The sequence below is a fragment of the Lynx canadensis genome, chromosome A1, assembly GCF_007474595.2.
Source record: "Lynx canadensis isolate LIC74 chromosome A1, mLynCan4.pri.v2, whole genome shotgun sequence".
NCBI lineage: Eukaryota > Metazoa > Chordata > Mammalia > Carnivora > Felidae > Lynx > Lynx canadensis.
In genome coordinates, this window is record NC_044303.2 from 178,386,225 (window position 1) to 178,410,516 (window position 24,292).

Below are 24,292 nucleotides of genomic sequence, written 5' to 3' on the forward strand. Positions count from 1 at the left end.
CCCCTGCCCATGCTCTCTCTCTCTCTCTCTCTCTCTCTTAAAATAAATAAACTTAAAAAAAAGTTCTTCCTTGTTTGACTCCTCAGTTTGAGTTAGAAACTTCTGGGCTACCATAGCACTCTGTATGCTTCTCAAGTATAAAAGTGAGCGCAGTGCATCATAAGTCTTCATTTACTTGACTGAATCCGCTGAAGAACTCAAGTTCCTCAAGAGAAGAATCAGTAAGATTCTTTTTTGTGCGTCTTATTTCTTATCCTATCCATTGTAACTCTCACAATATCAGACACATAGTAAATGCTCAGTAACTGTTAGCTGCATGGATGAAAGAATCCACTGAACCCTAAGCGACTGGTTGGACATCACTCTTCCTTATTTAATAGCTTATGTAGTATTATTTGCTTGTTTGCAAAAGGGGGCATGTCTGGTATGTGTGGATCTACTGTGGAACATGCTCCTCAAGGTCTTGCTTTTGTAAGCCACCTGATCCTGGTGCTGGTATCCTCAAGGTGTCGGTCATTCTATCATGAGCTTTACTTTAATACTACTTTGACACTCTATGTCCCCATCCAAGTTTCCAGTAAGATCTAAGGCCACGTACATGGTTCCTGGATAGTTTGTTTTCCAGAACTGTTATTTCCTGGAGACATTTATTAAGACTTTAGTTATCTCAGGACCAATGCGTTCTTCAGCTTTTCTTTGGTAATCAAACATAAATATATAATCATAATCCTTCGTTCTCACAATGCTTCTAATAGCACATGCCAGTAATTTTCAGGCTCTTTTACAAAAAACCCCACAAGTGGTCAAAAAAGTGATTCGCTTTTACAAACAAATCTGGTGCAACTATACAGCAGGGTGGTTCTGGTCAAAGTGGCAGTAGGGTGTCCTCCTCCCTGCTATCTGGAGGCCCACTATGGTCCTTTTCAGATCTCCAGGGCTCTGCAAAAGCCAGTTAGAAAACCATGGTCTGTTTTCTAGGTCACGATAAATAACAGTGGCTTGTACATTGCTTTACCAATCCAATTTAAGCATGTGATTAAGTCATACCTTAAATGCACCTGGAGCACATACTGCTTTAAAGAGCCCTGATGTAAATTCTTACATATAGTGAATACTCATGGCTGTTCCATCCATTTTTAAAGTTTAGATTTTCACACACTGAACTTTCTTAAATCAGGTATCCAAGGAGGGAATAAAAGCAGTTCTGTTTTGCCTAGTCTTATGAAAATTATCACAATTTCTCCCTTCTGTGCACTCTTCAACCAATAGATGTCACTAAAGATACCAGGACCCAGGGGCTAAAGGAAGAAAAGATTAGACAAATGGAAATTGAGCATAAAAAACATCCAGTTCTTAAAACTGAGAAGTAGGTTTCCAAAGTAATAACATTTATTACACTGCATGCAACATTTTAACCAAGAATTCAAGAAAAAAATTTCCTTTATTAAGTTGCTCAGGCTGAATGGATCACAGCACTAAGTTTTGAAATACACGTTCTTGAAGCAATTTAAAACTCATTAGAAATAATAGGCTTGGGCTAGTAGAAAATGTGGTAAAATTTAATCCTCATCCAAATGTTACCTGGGCTGTACAAACAGGAAATTGTTTTGTGCTACTGTGGCTAACCTCATTGCTGACCCCGAGCTGTAACGGCGAGAGCAGCTGAGAGCTGAAGCAAAATTAAAAACTTACATCAAAGTATATCATGACAGAATGTAGATAAATAAAACAGCATATCAAAAGTATTATTTTTCTGCCAGTCTCACTGAGCAGCGAGGTAGAGGTGTTCCACAAAATATGCAACAAATCAGTGCATGTGGGAAAGAGTCCTCCCCACTCTACATGGCCCCGATCACTGACTACCCAAATACTGCCCATGAGAGGTGAGCAGAGAAGAAACCCAGCGAGGGATGGGGACAGAAGGGATCGCAGAATGTTCTGGCCTCTTTCTTCCAAGGGCTTCCCTTCCCTTCTGCTTGGCTTACCAAAAAAATAAACACTGCTGCTCTTCTGTGCCCTCCCACTCTTTCCCTCACCTTCCAACCTCCTGGATGGCAGACCACATGATCACCCTCCATGAGCATATTAAAGACTCCAGAGGTAAAAGAAGGGGCAACAAGGCATTACAGAGGGTGAAGACAGATCAAATCAGTTTGGCTGATGGGGGGGTAGGGGACAGCACGGGAATCAGGGAAGGGTGATAAACATGTTTCTATTATTCTATGCAAAGTGCACGTGTCCAAGTCACTGCTGACAAAGTTGAAGGACATTTTGCCACTGAGCCTTTGATTTCCCTTAAGTTTTAGGACAGAAATCACCATACGTTAAAGAACAGTGCTTCATCATAAATATTCAAGGACAATCTTCCTGTGGCAGCTCCCAAGTGGCAATAAGGAATATGGAGAGACTATCGTTTGAAGTTATATAGACTTTGAATGAAATTCCAATTCAGCGACTTACTAGCTATGCAATATTTGGCAAGTTTCTTAATCTCTATGAGCTTCAATTTCTTCATAATAGTGATCACAGAAGCTAACTGGTCTAAGAGCTTTCTATGCACTACTGAACTGAATCCTCATAACCACCTTATGAAGTAGGTGTTCTTTTCTCTGTTTAACAAGAAACTGAAGCAAGAAAGGCTAAGCAACTTAGCCAAGGCCAAATGAGTAGTGAGTGGTCGATAACACTACTACCTTGAGGATCTGATAGGCTAATGTATGATAAATGGTCTAGTATAGGAATAGCCACATAATAGCTGATTAAAAAATAAAAGCTACCTTATTATTATTTCAAGCCAAGGTGCAATACCTTACTTTAATCCCTTAGTTTCTCTTTAGAGTAAGAAAGCTTACTAGCTTTCCTTCTCAAGAATGCTTTGAAGGTTTTTTTTCCCTCTTTACTCCTTTTCTTCTTTTCTCTTTTCTTCATCTTGTTTCTTGTCTTCCTTCCCTTCCTCTACCTCTGTCTCCTCCTCTTCTTCTTCCTCCAATGTGATCCTCACTTAGTTAACTTCCTCAGCTTTTGTTACAATGCCTTTCTTTGCTTATGTCAAACAACTGGACAGAGAACTAGGTAGCTTTTGAAGCCTACAGATTTGGCATTGTTCTGAGATTCTTTTTGGTGTCACTTGGCTGGACATACATTCTGCTCTAGGGGCCCAGTAACACTGGCAGAGAAATCACTGCTCTGATCGGTCCTACCGCAATAGTGAGTTAAGTCCCAAAGGAAAAATTACACACAGTGAAAGAAACTGGAGTGAGAAAAAGCAGAAGGAAAATACAACTGTGATTGGTAACAGAAATCTAACGTGTAGAGTTAAAGCTCTATCAACTACTAAGAAATTCTTACATATACATACATTGTTTCATATGAGAAATATTATTTTCTTTTAAAAAGTGAGGAAATAGGGGGCGCCTGGGTAGCTCAGTCAGTTGAGTGTCCGACTTTGGCTCAGGTCATGATCTTGTGGTTTGTGAGTTCGAGCCCTACGTTGGGCTCTGTGCTGACAGCTTGGAGCCTGGAATCCGCTTTGGATTCTCTGTATCCTTCTCTCTCTCTGCCCCTCCCCTGCTCATGCTCTGGCTCCCTCTCAAAAATAAGTACACATTAAAAAAATAAAGTGAGTAAATGGAAGCTAAGCACTTATTACAGGCAGAAGGAAGCAGGACAGCGTGGTCCAAGCAGGGGCTGAACAAAAAAGTGATGTGGTCAGTGAACCCCTGTCCAAAGAAGGCTGGTTCTATGAGTATAAGAGAATGGCTCTGGATTAAGGAGACACATGTTGGTTAAATGTCTATTCCATGTCATACCCTGTGCCAAGCCCTTTACCTGGAGTAGCTCACCTAACCATCCCGAATTCTAAGTAGGTCAGTAGGGAGTCAATATTCCTAATTTTGTGTGTGAGAAAACTAGGCACAAAGAAACACAGTGTCTTGGCTGAGGGTCATGGAGTTGATAAGGGCTGGTACTACGATTGGTACTCAGATCTTTTAATCTCCAAAAACTATGCTTTCTCTAAGATACCATTTTAGAAAATGGTCTAGACATGGTATTTTTGTATGCTAAGACAATGGAAGGAACTAGATATACACTGGAAGTAAAGCAAACTGCATTGAGAATATTTGAAAAGGGGTTCATTTTTACCTTTAAGAGGCAAAACATTTCTACTTTGTATGATTCTAATGTGTCTACTTTCAACAGATCAAAAATGGTGACAATGTAGTTGTTGGTACAGATGAACATAGGAGAGTGCAAGTTTACGGACTCAAATAGGTGCTTCCTGTAGTTTTCACACACTTAGAATCTGAAACTCTAAAAATCAAACGCACAATTAAAACTATGCATTTTTAACAGAGGCCTACAAGGCACACAGCTTCCTGTCCCAGAATGGGTTTTGAAAGTGAAAACAATTTAAAACAATTGTTTTTCTCCTTTTTTTTTGTTTTTAAATAGGCTTTTACTTTTAAAGAAGTAATACATTTCTAGTGGTTGTTCCTACAGATATGCACAAATACACACGGTCTTAAAGAGGCTTTGCAAAATTTTGTAAAATCTGTTGGAAGGTTCTCAAAAAGAAATACGATAATCATGGGCAATTTTTGAGACTGAATGTACTCAGAGTTGGCTACTGATTTGGAAAAGCAAGAACCGACAGGCAAAAAAGAAAACAGAGAATAAGAGGACACAGGAAACCATCTCTCAAGAAGAGTACTGTGCAGAGGCCAGCCAGTGCACGGCAAACTGGAACAGGATTCTTATCCATCCTACCCCCATCCCCAGGATACATAAAGGTCTCAGTGAGTTGAGAATTTCATTGATGAAGCTGTCAGAATTGGCAAGTATTAGGGTTTATGGTAGTTCTAAGGCTCGATTCTAACTGCGAAACAAGTTTTGTGACAATAATTGAATAGGACTATCTTTACCATAGAACTCTGATTCTAAGAGTGCAATGCCCAAAAGTTCCCTGTAATAAAATGTTTACTGCCCTTTAGCAGGATATTTTTCCAAAATTCAGTGCTGGTGACATATTGGTCTAAGCATTCTTTGATCCATGATAGCAAATTCCCTGATGTAACTTTTCGCAATTTTGAATACGCTACAACTTTTCAATATTCTATCTAGTTGTATTCCCTTTGCCTACTGACACTGCAGTTTTATCCAAAAGAAATTCATCAAGTTGGTCAGGCATGATTTGTAGTCAAAGGCATGCTGCTTACTTACTTCTCCCGATGCCAATATGATAGCTACCTGGCTTTCTGCACTATTACCTACTTCACAAATTCATACAGATAGGAAGGTTCAAAAGAACAAAATAACTAACATCTTTCTTTCCCCCAAAGAGATAAAGTTATATTGCAGAGACAAATATGGAAAAAGATACTCACCATAAGTGCAAATCATTTTACTAGCTTCTCTGAAGAGAAGAATTCCATTAGGAGATGATACGTCAAAATTCAAACGCTGGGATCTAAGAAATACAGCAAAAAACCAGACTATACGTGTAGATAAAGAAACCAAATGTAGATTTAAAGTGCCTAGCATTTTCATTTATTAGAAGTAGCAGCAGTATAATGATCCCTTTTAAAAAATGCCACTCCATTAAGCAAGTGTCGATAAAATATGTAAAAGATACTAGGACAGTTAGGAAGAGTTAATTTCATTCACTGACTGATTCAAAGATTTCAGTTGTATCTGTCAAAAAAATATCCTGACATCCCAAATCGTAGACCTCTTACTCTCTTCTCTTTTCATGCAAAGTGGCTGATAGATACTAATAAAATACCCCAGGGTGTGTATCTGTAAGTTTATATAAATACCTGTATAGAGGTTTACGTTTGTGATCTCCTGTCGTGCCTGATAAACATTTTTAAAACAAATTCTAAAGTGACAGATAGGAGATCTAGGTATTTTTTAATACTGCTCATATGTATAATTAATCATCTGATACTTCAAGCATATTTCAAATACATGAAATTACATTCAGACTAGAGTTTCCATTGCACATGGCTCAAATAAAGAGAAACAAGTCCTAGGAGTTCTAAATAAGAATGATTCTGCTTCCCTGGTTTCTGACAGGTAGGGGAACAGTAGGAACAGGATAAAGGATTGACATATGCCATCCTGACATAATACTTGCTTTTTAACATCAGTTTGGTTTCAGTTGGCTCTGATATGCCTGGTCTCTGTGCTTTCAAGAAATAATGGCATGCTTTTTAAAGGACTAGCCAAAAATATGCAGATAGGTCATAGCAAAGCAATACCAAAAAAGCAAAGACACTTGCTAAAGTCCTTCTGCCAGGAATGATGAATTGTTGCGTCTTCATGCTTTCTCAGAATGCTTCAGAATAAGGTGCAGTTCTAACTTACTAGAAAGATTGTGAACTTTTGATTGCTGGCATACAATTATTGACTAAAGAGAAACGTACATACATACTTCACGTTAGATTCTAGAGAAATACACACAAGGTAACATGTTTTCTGAGATCACAGATTTTCACCAGGTACTCCTAAGGACAACTGTGTTAGATAGATACGAATCATTTGCTTATGGCAGGTATAAAGTACTCGACAATATACAATGCAGTAACTTTCCCCCTTAGTATTAAATGCTATATCAGTAATATACAATATCAATTATCTGGTTGAAAAACCATAATTTAATCAAACACAAACATAGCCACCCTTCCTACAGTATCTAAGTTACATAGGAGAATGGTTTTAAAAAACGGCTTTTAAAAGAGTAATACATTTCTTCATTTGCCAGGTCTTTTTCCACCTCTTATTTAATAAATTTTAAATTATTACTGTGAAAAACCTAGCACCAGAGATAAAATTACAGCTCCATCTTCCTTCCCTGTGTGGGTATCTCCCTTCCAACACATAGTTTACAAGAGGAACTGAGGAAACACGATGGCTAAGTGACAGGTAATTTGGTGCTAAGCCATATTCACAATGACATATTTTAAAGAGGTAAAACCAATTACCTTCTTGCAGCTTTTGTCCTCTAGCTACATCTTTGTTAATATTTACACGCAGAGTATTTCAATCTCTGCTGGTCCGTGCAAATTATAAGGTCAACTGGGCAATCTTTAAGAAGTTGTAGTTGCTGTTTATTTTTCACTCTTAAAAATTTTTTAATGAATGTGGAGAAAAAGGAGCCCCAACACACTGTTGGTGGGAATGCAAATCGGTGCAGCCACCGTAGAAAGCAGTATGGAGGGTCCTTAAAAACTTAAAAATGGAACTACCATATGACCCAGTAGTTCCACTACTGGGTACTTCCCCTCCACCCCCAAATGAAAACACTAATTTGAAAAGATCTATACACCCCTGTTTACTGTAGTTGCTATTTAAACGAAAATTTTGAATGCATAAATCATCCACATACATGCATCTTGGCAAAGAGGAAAAGGATAACTTAGTTGTCAAAGCAGGGACAATCCCTGGGGCTCCTGAGACAAACTATGTGTCCATGAACTGCTCTGGGACTCAGTTCCCTTCTTGAAGAAGGAACCATCTCAACTCAGAGACCTCTAAACTTCCCTGCTCTCAAATTACATGGAATTGCAGTTAAGCGGTGAAACAGTTAAAACAGGAGCCCTTCCTCCATTTGCCTTTGAATATTTTAAATAACGGTGGCGGTACCTTCCAATTTTTTTCCAGTTCCCTTAGTCCCCTTATACACCTAAATATACTATATTCTTTTTCCAAAAGGTCTCAACCTTATGTCTCTAATTCTACTGCTTTCACCAGTTATCTTAAAAATTCTGGGTCCTGAGTTCTTGCTAAGCCTTGACTATATACATACCAAACAGGAAAATCTGACCTCTAGAGACTGCTGCCAGATAGCAGATTTTTTTCTCCCCCATTGCACTTCTTACCTGTTTTGCATCAGTTCTGCCATAAGTTTCAGAATGGGAGTTGTGCATGCTGGCTCTCCGTACCACCGTTCGATAGTCCTCTGAAGAATGGGAAGATACGTTGGGTACCTTTTATAAAGCCTGTTAAAGAACTTAAGGGTCAAAAGAAATATTGTTCCTGAAAATTAGCGGCACCTCAAAAGCAAAAAGTGAATCTACATTTCTTCTGTGTTTACTAAGCAATGGGAATTTTATAAATTGCTCCCTAACCTCCACAGCTGTATGTTTGCTGGGGATTGTAAAATGATGTGCTCTGATTTGTAACATACCCCATACATTATATTCTTTTGTTCTTGGTATACTCTATAAACAAAAGACACTTTTAAAGTATCATATGAGTAACACATTTAAAGAAATGTGCTGCATACTGTAGGAAAGGAAATAAATTTAATGAGGATAAAAACATAGTTGAATTGTTAATATCAGTTTCTTGGGCATCAAACAACTTAAGAAAAAGTGTCATTTCTTGTGAAAATTTAAAAATACATAGAAGGAGAGGGAAGTAGTAATAATAATCCTTATCTATCTATCTATCTATCTATCTATCTATCTATCTATCTATCTTCCAGCTTAGAAATTATCTCTTTTCGTTTTTTTAAGTTGCTGATTTGCTCTGCTTGGTCCCACTGTAGCTCCAAGGAATACTGGAGATGTTAGCTTGAAGAAAAGCTTTGCATAACTTTTAATCTACTCAGGGTCAGCTAAAAGGTAGTCCTATGTATACCCAAGGAGAAATTCTCAAACATCTTCCTCAATAGTAAGAAGTGTATGCCTCTGATAAGTCAACGGCTGAGACCACCAGAACCTAGATAACTCTGACTCACCTCCACTGGTCCTTTAACCCTTAACTGGGGCCTCCTCCTTGCTAAATGGACACATAAATATAAAATTGAAGCTTAAGCTGCAGCACACACACACACACAAAGCACCTTGCTATTCTACTCCTTCATTTCTTCTTTTCCTATTTTCTAAGTTTCTCTGTTTCTGATGTTTTCCAGTATACTTGTCTTTTTGTTTCAGATGAAAGCGCTGAAAGAACTGAATTACTTAGTGGTGTTCCTTTCCTGTGTGTATGGGTAGAGATCTCCATGGTGGAAAAGACCACAATTTTCTTCCTTGCTCTTTAGAATACATTTCAAATTCTTTAGGATGGCATACAAGGCCCTTTAAGATATGGTCCCTGTGGACCTTCAGACTCCTCTTTCAGTATTCCTGCCCCATCCACGGTTCAGCCACTCTCAATTCCCTGCGAATCCATGGTTGCCAACTCTCGTCTCCATTCCTCTACACGTGGCTTCTTTGCCTAACTCATTCCTGTCTTTCAACACCTAGTTCAAGTTGCGCTTCCCCTGGGATGGTGAAACTTTCTGTTTTGTCAAAAGGAGTCCATCTCTTCCTCATCTACGTTCAATGAGCACTCTGACCCCGTATCTCTTACAACAAACTTATATTAAGATTGATTGCTTTTGTTATCTGCCTGCCCCATTAGTGAGTTTCTAAAGGGCAAAGACTGTGCTTCCCTATCATACCCCTGCTATTGCTATCTGTCCTTCAGATTTCAATATAGATGCCAACTAGTCCAAGAAGCCTCCCTGGCCTGCCCGTCCCCCAAGACTTGGTTAGGTGTGTTTCCTTTGTCTAGCTGTGGTACTGTGTGCCAGTGCCTTCTAACTACTCAATCTCTCCTATTAAATACTTTTTGAGGGCAGGACCTAGGCACTTGTATGCATGGACCTGGCACAAAGCAGATTTCGATAAATATTTGTTGCTGTCAACCTGTCAACCTAAAAATCAAGTAGAGCATATTTGATTAGAACTACCTATTTCTTCCCTTTTAACTGTGCATTTCACTTTGAAGCTTCAGGAAATAATTCACGTAACTTTCAATGAAAATAAGCCTTCCAATTCTTTAAGAACCACAAGCTCCCTAAAATTTCACAAAGCAATACTTTTGTCTCCCTTTGTTAAGGCTTTGCATTTGTGTGTGTGTGTGTGTGTGTGTGTGTGTGTGTACACACACACACACACACACACACACAAAGAATTTACCTAAGAAGTATTTACTGAAGTCCTATTCTGTAACTGTCTATTCATTGTTTTAGACTCTCTGGAGCCACCAGTGAGCCAAACATTAAAAAATTCCTGTTCTCATGGACTTTATATTCTAATAAGAAAAGACAGAAAATAAATAAAAGACATACATAATATGTTAAGAGAGTACTACAAAGGGAAATGAAGCGGAGAAGGGAGATAAGAAGGAAGTGTGTGTGTATATATAAGGTTTCAGTTGTATAAAAATGAAAAAACTGAAATCAATGAACTTAATTATTAACTCTGTTTTGGCTATTGTCAGATAACTTACTGTTTTTTCTATGTAGCAGAAAATCTGCTATTTTTGATAGATCATAGACACTATGTGGTATTTACTGTGCTAGGGGCCGGGGATCCAGAGATAAGTAAGACAAGGCTTTTATTCTTAGGGAATTCATTCTCAAGTCTGCATGGCTGACACATAACAGAGATTCTCTGAGTACCAAAAGCAATGCCAGAGAAGCACAGGTGAGAAAATATTCCACCAGGAGACCTCCTGAGCACAGACTCAGTGATCTTTAGTGGGAAAGCATCTGGAAGGCTAGCCAGGAAACTGACAAGACCCAAATCTCAGAATCAAAGAGGATGAGAAGCACACACAAGCTCCTTTGCAAGGCATTCACAGGCATTAGAACCATCATATTTTTCAGAGCACACTGCATTCGCTATGGGAGAAAGCCGCGGGACATGAGGGGATGCTCCCTTTTCTGTGTGGAATGAGAGTAGTGCCAATTCTAATATGCTTCTGACAGAGGTGACTGCCACAGAGAAAATGAGTGATTACTGGAAAGCAGAGTAGAGGTCTACCAAGCTGAGAGGTTAAAAGGGCTTCAGAGTGAGAGTGCCAGACTCAGATTACAGGGTGAGAATCAGAACCCACTCTACGAGTTTAATTTTCTAGTGGCCTGTGAGGACTGCCTATTTATGGAAAGAAGGAAGACAGTGGGAGGGAGCCCTTAGGTAGAAGAGGCACAGACCTAACCGCTTTCACCCAACCTTCTCGATGAATTCCTAACGTCAACATCAGATGAATGGAAGATCAGAAGTGTTAATAATATGACATAGCCTTATCAGATGCCAAATATAAGAAAATGAAAAGCATGAGGTTTCCTTCTTGACGATGACCACCCATCCATCCACACAACCAGCAGTCAGTATGACTGGACCCCAAGGAAACAGAAATGGGAAAACACATAATTCTTTCCCTCTGGGATCTCACAGTAGGGAAAGCACAGTAACATCCTAGAAGGCAACAAAAGAGTTTTTGTTAAAACCGTTCAGAGATAGGGGTATGAGGATGTGGTTCCAGAACAGAAACAGCCGGCCAGTTCAGAGATTATTTTAAAGGTACTCCATGAATGTGAAACAGGTGTACTTTTTTTTCACAAAAGCAAATGCTGTTGGAAGTCTTTCTCTCCTGTCTAGCAAATGTCTATTTTTCAACACCTTGCCCAACTTTCACTTCCCTGGGAAGCCGACGTTTTTGTTTTTGTTTTTGGTTTTTTTTTGCCCAAAAGCCAATCTCTTCCTCTTACGTATTCATGTGGTCTTTTGCATGCCATCTTTGTGACAACCCATTGACTGTTCATTAGTTGTATGTCATATCTATGAGATGGTGGCCTTCTAAAGAGTGATCCGTTTTATTCGTTCTTGTGAGAAGCAATCCTTTTACTCATTCCTCAGGCCTAGCACACAGCACTGTGGGCTTGCTGAACAGTGATTTTTTTTTCAGGTTTCCTTTCTTCCCTATTTCAGTCTGTCCAACATAATGCCAATTGCTTTCTTCTTGAGGTACAATTCTGATTTGGTTAGGCAGTCACAACAACTGCTCCATGCTATCTATGGGATAGGGTCTAAATTCCTTAGCCTGATATTCAAGGGTCCCAGACAACCTGCATTTCCAAGCACAAAATAAGTGGTATCTACAACAAAACATCTTCTCCACTACCCCCTTCCAAACCCTGTGCTTAGGCCAACCGAAAACCTCTTATTTCAGAGTTCCAATACTCTAATCCTATGCATTTGGTAAGATCCAGAGAAATATCTGTACTTTCACAGAAACCTTCCTGATTCCCCAGCTAAATGCAATCACTCTATTTGTATCTGTTGGTATGGCACTTATCACCTTCTATATTTTATTACAGTCATTTTTGTATGTATCTAGCAGGTTCTATTTAATTAGAAGCTCATTTTGGGGTAAGATTTGAGTCTAAGTAATCGACATCCCTCATGAAACCTAGCACAGTCCTTAGCCAAATTTGCTGAATAAGTGAGCAAATGGGATTCCTTTGTCTCATTTCATATTAGAGAAAAGCACTAACAACAGTTAGTGGAGTATCCACTTTGTGCCAGACATTGGATTAGGCCGTTATATATGTCCATTCACTCATTTCTTATGCTATACTTGTTAGACAGGTATGATTAGCTCTGTTTTGTGGAAGAGAAAACTGTGATTCTGATACATTAAGTAACTTATCCAAGAGCCCACAGGTTTTTGTGTTTGTCTTTGAGCCTCGGGTTAAGTGGCAAAACCAGGACTGGAATCCAAGACTGTTTTGTTTTCAAGTCTGTGCTCTTCTACACATCTACATATGGTCTTGACTTGTCTTTGTATAATGTGTTGATGCATATTCAGTATTTCAATTACCTGACTGAAAAACAGTGGATTCAGAGATCAGATTATGACAAGTGAAAGGACTGAGCAGAAGGAAATAGCATCATACGCATTCCTTTTTTTCTCGCCCCCAATTGCTGCCTGGATTTTTGATACTTCAGTCTAAGCATGATCTGGGAAGACTCTAAACAAGGTGACTAAATGCGCTACAAGGTAAGGTGCTTTTATATTGTGTTCTCACTATATGGGCAAAGAAGTGTATTAGGGATTCTTCAATTCTCCAGGAGTAGAACAATTTATCAACATGTTTGCTATGTAGTTTCAGGCAATTTAGTTTTGGAAGGACAGTGATAAGCAATGCAGTTCGTGTAGCAGTTAATGCAGTCAGTGTTTACAGAAATGTTTTTGAATTAAAGAGCTAACCACTAAAATAGCACTTTATCAAATAATCACCATAAATAAAATGCATTTTGACTTTAAGATGACATGTGCTCTTGTAGGACATTTCTTCTGCATGCTAAGGACTGTATAACAAATTAAAGAACACACATTTATGTGGATAAAAGGCAAAAATAAACTTTCCCTGGCAGTAATGTAGGAATCATCACTGACGGTTTGACATATCAATATTTCAGGAAGAATAAATGACTTTCATATCCATGTTTTTTTTTTATCATATCCTTATTCATTTTTACATTATTAGAATACTTTGAAAAGAATCTGTACTTTATCACCTGAAACTGCTTAAAGTATTTCAAAATATTTTAATAAAGCTTTTTGAATGATCAAATAATGTAACTTTTAAACAAATTTTACTATTATTATAAATATTTGCTCTTCATCCCTTGCCCAAAGGAAAACTATAAATCTTGTCTCAACTGAATGAACACCATTTATCATATTCATTTTGTTGTCAATACAATTATGAAAAGCCTTTGGCCTTTTCCCAAGGAAGCTGATTTGCTACTGAAACTCAATTATTATAAGCAAAGCCGGTACCAAGCCATCCTGTTTGGCAATCTAACACAGCTCCCTGCATAACTGACACTTCGCCCTCTGCCACTGACCCTAATAACATCAACATCTATGGTCACATGGAGGAGACAACAGTTTCCAGTTCAAAACAAAACATGAAGTCCCAAGGCTTTCCATTTGCTATTGTCTGCCATCTGCTGGACAAAAGTTTCACTTCAGACAGGTGCCAAAAAGAAGGAGCTTAGTGAGGAAATACATGGAAAACAGACTTAACCAAAGACTTAACTATGTTCTATGAATTTTAGGCGGTATCGATTATGGCAGATATTTATATTCTTTGACACTGAGGGGAGAGGTTCTGGACTTGACTCTTGGTTGGGACCGCTGAGGAGGGACACAGGAAACGTTAACTGATGGACATCCTAGAGTTGCAGCTTGCTGTCAAGATCACCATGCATTCCAGAGTGCCAAAACTAGGCTTCTACAATTTTTTTCAAATAAATGAAAGTTTTCACGTTATAAGCTTCTGTTTGTTTTTAGATAAATAAAAAAGTAATATGCAATCTCAGTTTATTCTTCACAGTTAAAACAACTGTAGGACTTGCTGTGTTAAAACCTACAGCCTCTGTACATGTACTTGGTATGCTGATATAAAGACATACATGGTTCTTCAATGACATGGAAAACACTTACCTCTAACCTTTCTATGAACACATATATCTGATGAAGTAGGTTTTAATAGTAACTAAAAATGTTAGTCGGTATTCAATTAATGTTAGAAAAGTTTTTGTTTAATGCATAGAGTTCCCCCTAAACCATGCCCAGATCCCCTGTTAGCTATATTTTTGGCCTAACTGGGGATCTGTGGTGAAAGATTGCTTTCAAGAAGTTTCTTTTGTAGTGTGGGTGACTGGGTGGCTCAGTTAAGTGTCCGACTCGATCTGGGCTCAGGTCATGAACTTGCAGCCATGGGATCGAGTCCTATGTCAGGCTCCATACTCATAATGCAGAGCCTGCTTGGGATCCTTTCTCTCTCTCAAATAATAAATAAAAAAAAAAGAAGTTTCTTTTGCAATTTGGATAAGGAAGGTTTGAAAAGAGCAACTGAGAAACAGTGTAACTTAAAACATACAATTGCTTTAAGGCTACAGAATTTTTCTTAAGTGCTCTGATAGTTTTATGTATAAAGGCATGAAAACATATTACACTTACATGACTTTATAAATTGTCACTTCCTGTTAGGATCAAAGAGGATACATACAATACTACTAAAACAATATTAATAGCAACCACTTAGGACTCCCAAATATGTTCCAGACATTACACAAAGTGTGTTACCTATTTTAATGGTCCCAGTGAGCCCTGATACTGGATGTCTCTTTTTTTAGATGAGAAAACCACGACTCAGAGAAGAGAAATAACTTGCCAAGGTGGAGAGCTGGATTTCAATCCTACTCTGATACCAGAGTCCACGTTTGTCTCACTCTTACATGATGAGGCATTTCTGCCAGGGATGTTTGTTTCTTTGTTTATTTATGTTGCTATCTGTACTAAGCCTTGGCAAAGGTAAATTCAGAATTTATACTAAATGAAAACTCCTGACCATTTATTTCCCCCTTTTTCATCTCCATTAATATTTTCACGATGGTGAAAAGCTGTAGCATGATGAATTGGGCCTCAAAGAGGCACAGTAGCCTGATCAGCCCTGCTAATTGAGATGGAACAGAAATTCAAATCTCCTCGAAAATGCCAAATGGTAAGATTCATTGATCCTGAGTTAAAGACGTTAGCCTGATTATCCCTGCAATCCCTACATAAACAATCATTTGGGAACGTGATTTTTAAGTTGTCAATATTTAATGGCACCAAAAAGTGACCTCTCTGAGCTGGGTCTCCAAATGCTGTGCTCAGTTATCTGCACTGCTGCCACTGTGCTGTAATTTTTAGCTGATTACACATTAGTTCATTTAGCTTTGTTTCCTCTTCCCTACTGTGCCATACTATTAAACGAAAGCGAGGGGCCTGGCATCCCTCTGTGCACAGAGCTGGTATTGTCACAGTGTAATAAGGATACATCCAGTCAAACAGCATGGTGTAGCTGGTCTTTGTGTTCAGTGCAAAGGCAATCCCTCGAAGATCTCTTGCCAGCCCGATCAACATACGCTGTCAGTGGGAAAGAGACACAGTAATTGATTTTCACGTTAGCACAGAGCAGATGGAGTAATAATCAGGCAATAATGACCACATATCTGATTTTGATTCATTAGCTAAAATGTCTCGCTCAGATCCCTTTCTATAGAAAACCGTAGACCCTTTTAAACAAACAGACCATCAAATCTGCTGACCAACTCTACTCTGCTTCTTATAAATTGAGCTAAGTCATAATTCCAGTAGTTTAGGAACATTTAGATTCTTAATATACTTTGTTTCCAAATCATGCCAAATTAGAAAAAAAAAAAAAAAAGAGATGAGGATTGATAATTCCACAGAACAGAAAATGCACAGGGTCTAGACATTATTTAATAATGGCAAATCTTAACCACATCGGCTTGCATGAATCAGTCCCACTATGCAATCTGGAGTCTATCCTGGAAGCACACTGGCATTTATTTAAAGATCCCTAAAGAATATCTCTAGTAACTTAGGACAAAGTAAAACTGTCCAGGTGACCTATTGCTCCCATGACATACCGAGAATGGCACTCGCGCTCCCCAAGCAAGGAAAAGATGTAAGGAAAGAGATCTGTATTGGTTATCAGAAGACTTGAATCTGAATCCCAGCTCCGCTGCTTTACTGTAAGGCTTCAGGCAAGGCAATTTACCAGTCTCAGCTTTCTCATCTATAAAAGGGGCTAATATTGCCTCTTTCACAGGGGCATTGTGAGGAATCAATTTAATAAACTTACATAAAAAATGTCTAACACGAGCCTGACATGTACTGTATGTTCCATAAATATATAGTTTCAGAGACAGGAGAAAAAAAAAACACCTTGACTCTTAAATAAAAGAGATCTGACTTGTACTCTGGACTCTTAATTAAGCTGTCCTTAGGATGATGCTTGGGAAGAGAAAAAGAAAACCCACGAACAGATGCTAGAATGTCAGAACAAAGAGCACAAATAAACATAATTGCAAAACAAGGGGGTGGGATAATTGAGATATGCAACTGTGATTTCTGAAGGTACTGTTTCAGTAGAAATATTCTGCCAGGAAATGGGCTCTGAACTTTCCCTTTTACCTGATTTTTGTTTTCCTCACACTTTGGTAATAAGAGAAAATCTTGTAATAGGAAGGCATTTAAATTATCATCAAGCACTGGGAAGTGAATCCTAAGCCTCATCTTAATGGCTAAATAACACCTCAAAGTAGCAAAGAAGAGTTTATCTGTCAGAAGTATCTGTAATTTCTGATTGTCTCCCGACCCCTGTACCCAAAAGGTGACTCCATATAACTGGAAGTTGTTCATAAAATATTTAGTTTCTAACTGTCTAACGGTTTACAGAATGATGGTAATCTGAATTTTCTGAATCGGTAAACCCTGTATTTGTTTCTGCTTCTTTAAATGACTCATTCTTTTCCCTCTCGTAATGTCACTACTCCTTTTATTCTAGAATCCGCTCACACCTTATAGTTCTCTCATGTGACCTGCTATTTTTCTAAAAAAGCCATTTTGCCTTTTATGTAACCTTTTTTTCACCACCTGGAACTTGTTCCCCTCTTCTGCAGCTTTCCACGTTTCTCACAACCTCAAGAACAAAATACGTCTTCTAAGACAGCTTCTTTGAACAATTCTATTTTGAGTATTTATAGCTCTGCAGTCTTTCTGTGACAGTGGGCTTTCGGTATATTTTTACGTATACTTAGAGGTTACGGGCTACTCTTCAAATAATATTAAGTTTCCACATGTATGTAAGGCACCCACCATTCAGCTCTAAATTAGTCGACAGGAACCATGAGTTTTACTTTCTTCATGCTTAGTGCAAGGGACTCTTAAAATATCTTACTATCTTCATTACACAAAAAGGTTGACATTCTATTCTATCACAGCTTTTTCTTCCTTAAAAGATGCCAAGTTAATAAAAGTGCTCTAAGTGACTGAATCTATGAAATTATATCAAGGTTTAATTTTAGAAAATGTTACTACAGAGCACAGGAAGCACATGACAACATAACAAGTAAATGTATCTTTTCAGTAGATACAACTGGACAGGAAAATACAGTGTTAATGTGAGTAAGAAACAGATGCTTCGGCTCAAACAACCTCTTTTATCTTAAGACAGCATGAGTACTGAAACAACCTATACAGATACTCAAACAACACTACAGGAGTACTTTCTTGGTAGCCAAAACATAGCCAGCTCTGGTATTAGACAGGACAACTGCTCCCCAGAAGTTCAACCAGGCTGCTGAACGATCTCAGAGAACAAGAGGCGGTCTGAATGAAATTTAGGGAAGGAGGAGCCACAATTCACCATCTCATTTAAAAGAGTACAAAGGGGTTTATTTCAAAAGTTGCCTTTGTCCTACAGGACAGCTGCCGTTGGTCAACACTTGATTGATCTGAAAAGTGAGAGGCTCCCTATATTTTCAGTGAGGCTGTTTTGGGGAGCTGGGGAGGTCTGGGGTATGTAATCCCAAGGATTCCCTGCGGGTAGCTCCAGGAGAAGCCGCTCCGTGCTTCAGCGGGCTGCATGGCGAACAGTTGTCTGTGTACCAAGCGTGAGACGAATGGGCTGGGAAACGGCTGAAACGCGGCTCCTTCCACCCTGACCCCCAAAACAGGGTTTCTAATGGAAAGTCTGACAGACCCTTTACTGTAGTGGCACTACTGGGGGCAGCTATAATATTATCCTCATAATTCTACTATATAATAACAACAAAGAAAAAGAAGGTGAAGGGTCATTGTGCTTTGTCTTTAGAATTAAGATGGCTGTCTTCATCCTTACAGCATACTCTTAATTCTGGAGACACATCTTAATAACCTCTAAATAGTTCCAACAAAAGAGCCGTGTCAGAGGAATGAGCAGGCCCCAAGGTGTTTCAACTGGAGTGTTTTCATCTGCCTTTATTGCTCTATCCCTCTCCAGAATTAAGGCAATAACCTGTGATAAATTATTCAGGAACTGCTACAGGGATCAAAGCAAAATCATTCTGTTAAAGTGCTGTTTGCAACATTTGGCACTTAGTGCGAAAACTTTTAATGTGCGCATGCTGAAAATCAAGGATTTTAAATAATTTAACATTGTGGAGTTTTTACGAAGGGACTAAAGATAGCAGGTTCCTATTTAACTGCTCCTCTTCCTCTGAGAAGTTTTCATTCATTTTCCTTAAAATCGATGACGTCATGACCAAATCAAAAATGATGCATGAGTCAAGGGAGTACTGGACTATATTTTACTATGGATACAATTATGGGGGGGGGAACATATATTTCGAACTAATGCTTCGGAGCCAGGATTTGTCACAGCATTTTCTTTCTTTTTTCCCTTTGCTGTGAAGAGAAAAACCCAAGACAAAAAATTCAATGTTCTCTTCAATTTTATTAGGACTAAGTAAGAACACAAAGCTATAAATTTAAGAGTTTTGCAGCATTTCTACCCCTTGCAACCATTTTTCAATTTGGCAACACAGGTCCTCACTGTTTACATTCATCCTGAAATCCGCATATGAAAAATATCTATAAATAGGGAGCTAGAAAATCCTGGTAAGGGTTGCAAATTAAATGAATTTGGCAGTCTTGCAGCATTTTCATAGAGATATTTTAACAGCATCACCTCCTGTGGATTGGAATACTAAATACTTTATTGAAGAACAAAACAGAACTGTTTTTATCTCTAGTACTTGCAAAATGAAGTACCTGAAAGCACTTTTGCATGTATTATTTATTCATCGTGATAGAAAAATAGCCTTAACCTAATAAATTACATTTAAAAGCATTTAGTGCAAAAGTTTTGTTTATGATAAAGCAACAGATTTAGTTCTTTATCGGTAGCTTACAGCACCAAGTTTTCTTTATACAAATTAGACAGATGGTGCTTACAGTAGAATTTACTAAAGGTCTGTCACAACAAATGCAGCCAAGCTGCATATTTAATCACTGCAGAATCTTGTCTACCTGCAGCTGCCAACTGCTAATCCAATTTCCCTGATAAATGTGGCAAGAGACACGATCAGCAATAAAGAGCATCTAACTCCATTTTCCTGCAGGGCGTCTTTTGATGAACATTTAGGACGGAAGCACGGAGTGCACTGTGTGGCCCTGGTTCGTGGCAGCTGCATGCATTCTGAGGCACAGTTCTCAGGTTACTCACTTAATTCTGCCACTATCATTACGTTGCTATTGATCTCAGTAGCTGTTGCCTACACAGCATTACTCTAGATGAAGCTGAATCAGGCAGTTATCATGCATCAAACTTGCTCAAAAGCCTGGAGATTTCCCCTTAATTACTTGTGATTTTATTTGCAAATACCGTTAAAGTGTAATCAAGCAGTCACTTTCCAGGGTCGTTAAGAACTTGCTGGTTTAGGGATATATCACTGGAACTCCATTAAAAATGACTCTAGGAAGATGGTTTCTATCAAACTAGATGGGATTACATCAAAATGGGCTTGGAGTATAATGAAATCTTCAAATGAGACAAATGTAATTTTTAGAAAGATGGTGTTTTTCAACCTCACTGCTTCTGTCTGATATAAAGGGCACCCAGAGCCACCTCAAAGCTGCAAAGATTTTGTTGGCCCTTAAACATATTTGGAAGACATCTCAAAAACATAGCTAACCTGAATAGAAAGTCTGGTGAAGAATTTTAGCAAGATTATGAACACAAAGAAAATCTCTAGGATCCTTTTTGGTTTTAAAATTCTGTGACTATTGCATGTTGATAAACATTCACTTCAAAAAAGTCTATTTCAAATTAAGAGGTATAGCATTTGGCTAATTATTTTTTTGGTAGAAGAATTACAGTAAAATAACCATCAAAGGCTATTGTTTTACTATCTGGCTTCTCAGAGCTAAGTTTTTTGTTTGTTTGTTTGTTTGTTTTTTGGTAGAGAGAAGAGAAAACAAGCAAAATGATGGTTAATGTTTTCAACTTATTTCAAATAACAATAAAATAGGACTCAAGCATCACTAACAGAGGTGCCCACCTTCTCTGGAGTACATTTATTAGTCTTTTAAAAATAATAATCAGTGTCAATCTGTTTAATAGAGCCCAGATGCATTATGGTTTTAGACGATGCTATTCCTGTTTTGCAGATCTTGTGTTCCCCACCCCCCACATTAAAATCTGGGGCTGTTTTGTCACAAATCGCTTGCTACACTTAAGGATTTTACTAATAAAACATAATGTTGTCTTGGATAGTGTGACTGCTGCCACAGCTGAACAGACTTGTCAAATCAATCCTAATACGGCTCCCACAGGCGCATAAAAACCTTATTTAGCTATCAGTTATCCTAATCACTTTGCTCAGTTTAAGAACGCAATACTTCAAGACCAGCTCCTATTTATACATATATGCCTAGCCATTTAATAAAGTCTTGATTTATATAAATTCTTGTTTAAAAACATATTTAGAGATGTAGTGTTTTAGCATGTGCATGTTTGCGCATTCCTCCATATAAATATGCTGAAACATACAGTGCAGGGTAGGTGCCGGAATAGGGGTGTTTAAAGTGGGGTACCCACAAGAAGGTTCTTTTAAAGATACTAACTGCCATGAGGGAGAAATCACCCAATCATCAAGTGTCCAAAATCACTCACTGGCCTCAAAGTCAGTTTGTGGAAGAAAATAAAAGAGTACTGGTAGGAAAAGTACAACTCAAAGACACATGGCGACTGAGAAAGCAAGACCGATGAGGCACAGAGCACATACAAATAACGCAGAACCTTTTTGTGGATCTGGATATCCTAGAAGGAGCAAAATCATCTCTCATCATGTTTGGGAACAAACCCACCTTTACATCTTCTTGTTTAAAGTTGTTGTTGAATATTTGTAATACCGTTTCAAAAGAGACTGTAAGAGGCAGCATGAAATTCTCAAATTCGTCTTCATCTTCGCCTATCAGAAAAACAAAAGGGTCACCATGGTTTAAAATGCATGCTATTGTACATTAGCCTCAGCGGTGAGTGCTTCGTTCGGGCTTAGAAACGTTCCCTGGGAAGGGGGCAGCCTGCATTCATACTCATGGCACATTTGTACTTTGTTTGGCTCATTGAATATTCTGGTGTTTTGCCTTCTCTTTTGCAGCAAAATGAAACAGCAAAATTACTTACCAGCCATTTTTTTTTTTTCCTGGCTCTTTATTGGATCAAACAGACTCATGCCCCAGGCACTCAGCCCTTCAGTTCTTAGTGCCCCCAGAGCTTCCCCAATGCCTCAAGGAAAGGCACTTTCAAAGCCTCAGAGACAAGGATCTTTTTTTCCCCTCCTCTTTAGGTGCCAAGGCCCTAAAGGGCTCACAGACTCAGGTGCCCAGATAGCTCTAAGTTATTATTCCCTTTTATTTATGTTCTTTTTTATTAATTTGTTAAATAGATAGCAGGGAAACTTTTATCTGCCAAATAAGATGGGGTCCCTCATGGGTCATTTGGATTTTAAGTACATTCTCCATGGGCACACTTCTTCTTGCACTAAGCTTCCTTATCTTCATGGAAAGGAGACATTTTCTGTTGTTTCTTTCACTTGGAAGGTAGACCCAGTTACCTCAAATATTCTATCAGAGCAGAATCTTTACTTCAAACATGGGATAGGCACAAATGACTATTTTTTATTGAAAACATTTATATGTGAGTGTAGTTGACACAATGTTACATTAGTTTCAGGCATACAACATAGTGATTCAACCTCTAGTTATGCTCTGCTCACCACAAGTGTAGCTACAATCTGTCACCATACAGCCCTATTCCAATACCATTGACTATATTCTCTATGCTGTGCCTTTTATTCCCACGACTTATTCCATAATTGGAAGCCTGTATCTCCCTCTCCCCTTCACCTGTTTTGCCATTCCCTCACCTCCCTTCCCTCTGGTAACCATTAGTTTGTTGCTCTGTATTTACAGTCTGATTCTGCTTTTTGCTTGTGTATTCATTTTTTTTTTTTTACATTCTACCTATGAATAAAATCATGTGGTGTTTGTCTTTCTCTGTCTGACTTATTTCACTTGGCTTAACACCTTCTAGGTCCAGCTATGTTCTTGCAAATGGTAGGATCTCATCCTCTTTTGTGGCTACGTAATATTTCAGTGTGTGTGTGTGTGTGTGTGTGTGTGTGTACGTGCACCACATCTTCCTTATCCATTTGGGTATCGATGGACACTTAGGTTGCTTCCGTATCTTGGCTACATAACTGACAATTTATATAGTATTCTTTTCATAACGGGTTGCTCTTAAATGAGAGAGTTGATTCTCTCCTCTCTCCTATGCCACTGAGAATTGTGAGTCTCCCACTTTACTGATACAGACACAGGCAGAGAAAGGTTAAGTGCCTTGCTCAAAGTAGTATACCTAGTCGGAGGTGGAACTCTATGGTCCAGACCTCCTGACTTTGATGCTATCACTTTTTAAACAGAGGCTCACAGAGGCAATGAGAGCTCAGATATCAGTGGTTCTCAAGTTTGGTCCCTGGCGTAGCAGCATCAGAACCACTTGGGAATTTATCAGTTATAAATTCTTGGGTCCCACCCCAGATCTACTGAATCAGGGACTCTGGGGGTGGGGGGTCTAGCAATTGGTTTTAAGAAGCCTTCCAGGTGATTCAGATGCATGCAGATATTTGAGAAACACTGGCCTATATACATCATTCTACAGATAAGGAAACTGAAGTCCAAGGCCACATAACACAGAAGGTCCATGGCACAACCAGGATCTTTTGACTCTCAAGGAGTGGCCCATCTGGCTGACCCGATCTTTTATTACTTCTTTTCCCCATGAACCTTATGCACTTTGTCTCCAGAACCCAAAAGAATCACAGAGTTAACTTTGTTCACAAAGGGATACTGAAAGGCCAATGAGACTTTCCTGGTATGCTATTCTAAATAAGGGTCAGGTTTCGAGCTGAAGGGTAAGGCTGACCAAATGATGATCCCTGCTCTGTCAACTGGCTATGTGACCAAGTTATTTCCCTTAACTACATCCTCTGGTAACTGGTGATCACATTAGAGACCTTTCCAGGCAGTCTTACTTTTCAGAGCCCAGCTCAAAAAGAAGCTTTCCCAATCTGAGCGAAGCTCACCTCCAAGTACTCTCTCAGGCCCCACCTCAAGCATTCCCACGTTGCCCACTGGGTTCCCACAGCATTTTGGCTGACTCCTGACAACAAGTAGCCGTGATCAGTCTGCCTCTGACTGCAGGTATTCTGGTGTCTAGCTGGTAACACTAATACTACCACCTGACATCATGCCACCACTACCGCCATTTGATGAGGGGTACTGTGGGGATGAAAGGAAATACAACCTATAACGTGTGTATGTAAATTATTAGATCTGTCAGCCTACACTGATAGCATCTTTGGCTTTGCTTCTGGAGAGCTGAGACTGTGCACCTTTGCATTTCTCGGTGAAGGAGAACAATGCAGGCATTAAGGCTCAGCCATAAACAGACCCAGCATCTGCCTCCACCACTTACTGTTGAACTTTGGATATTCACTAATCACTCTGAGTCTCAGGTTTCCCATCTACAAAATACGGCTAAAAT

The 24,292-nt window shown here is 38.9% G+C and overlaps 1 protein-coding gene across 1 annotated transcript in view; it reads right to left on the minus strand.

The window, feature by feature from the left end:
- The window catches only part of RANBP17 (RAN binding protein 17), a 339,468-nt gene that overhangs the window by 52,133 nt on the left and 263,043 nt on the right, over window positions 1–24,292 (minus strand). The window contains 4 exon segments of the mRNA XM_030327670.1: window positions 5,385–5,467; window positions 7,881–7,988; window positions 15,674–15,762; window positions 21,553–21,656. Coding sequence (XP_030183530.1) covers window positions 5,385–5,467; window positions 7,881–7,988; window positions 15,674–15,762; window positions 21,553–21,656 — 384 coding nt within the window.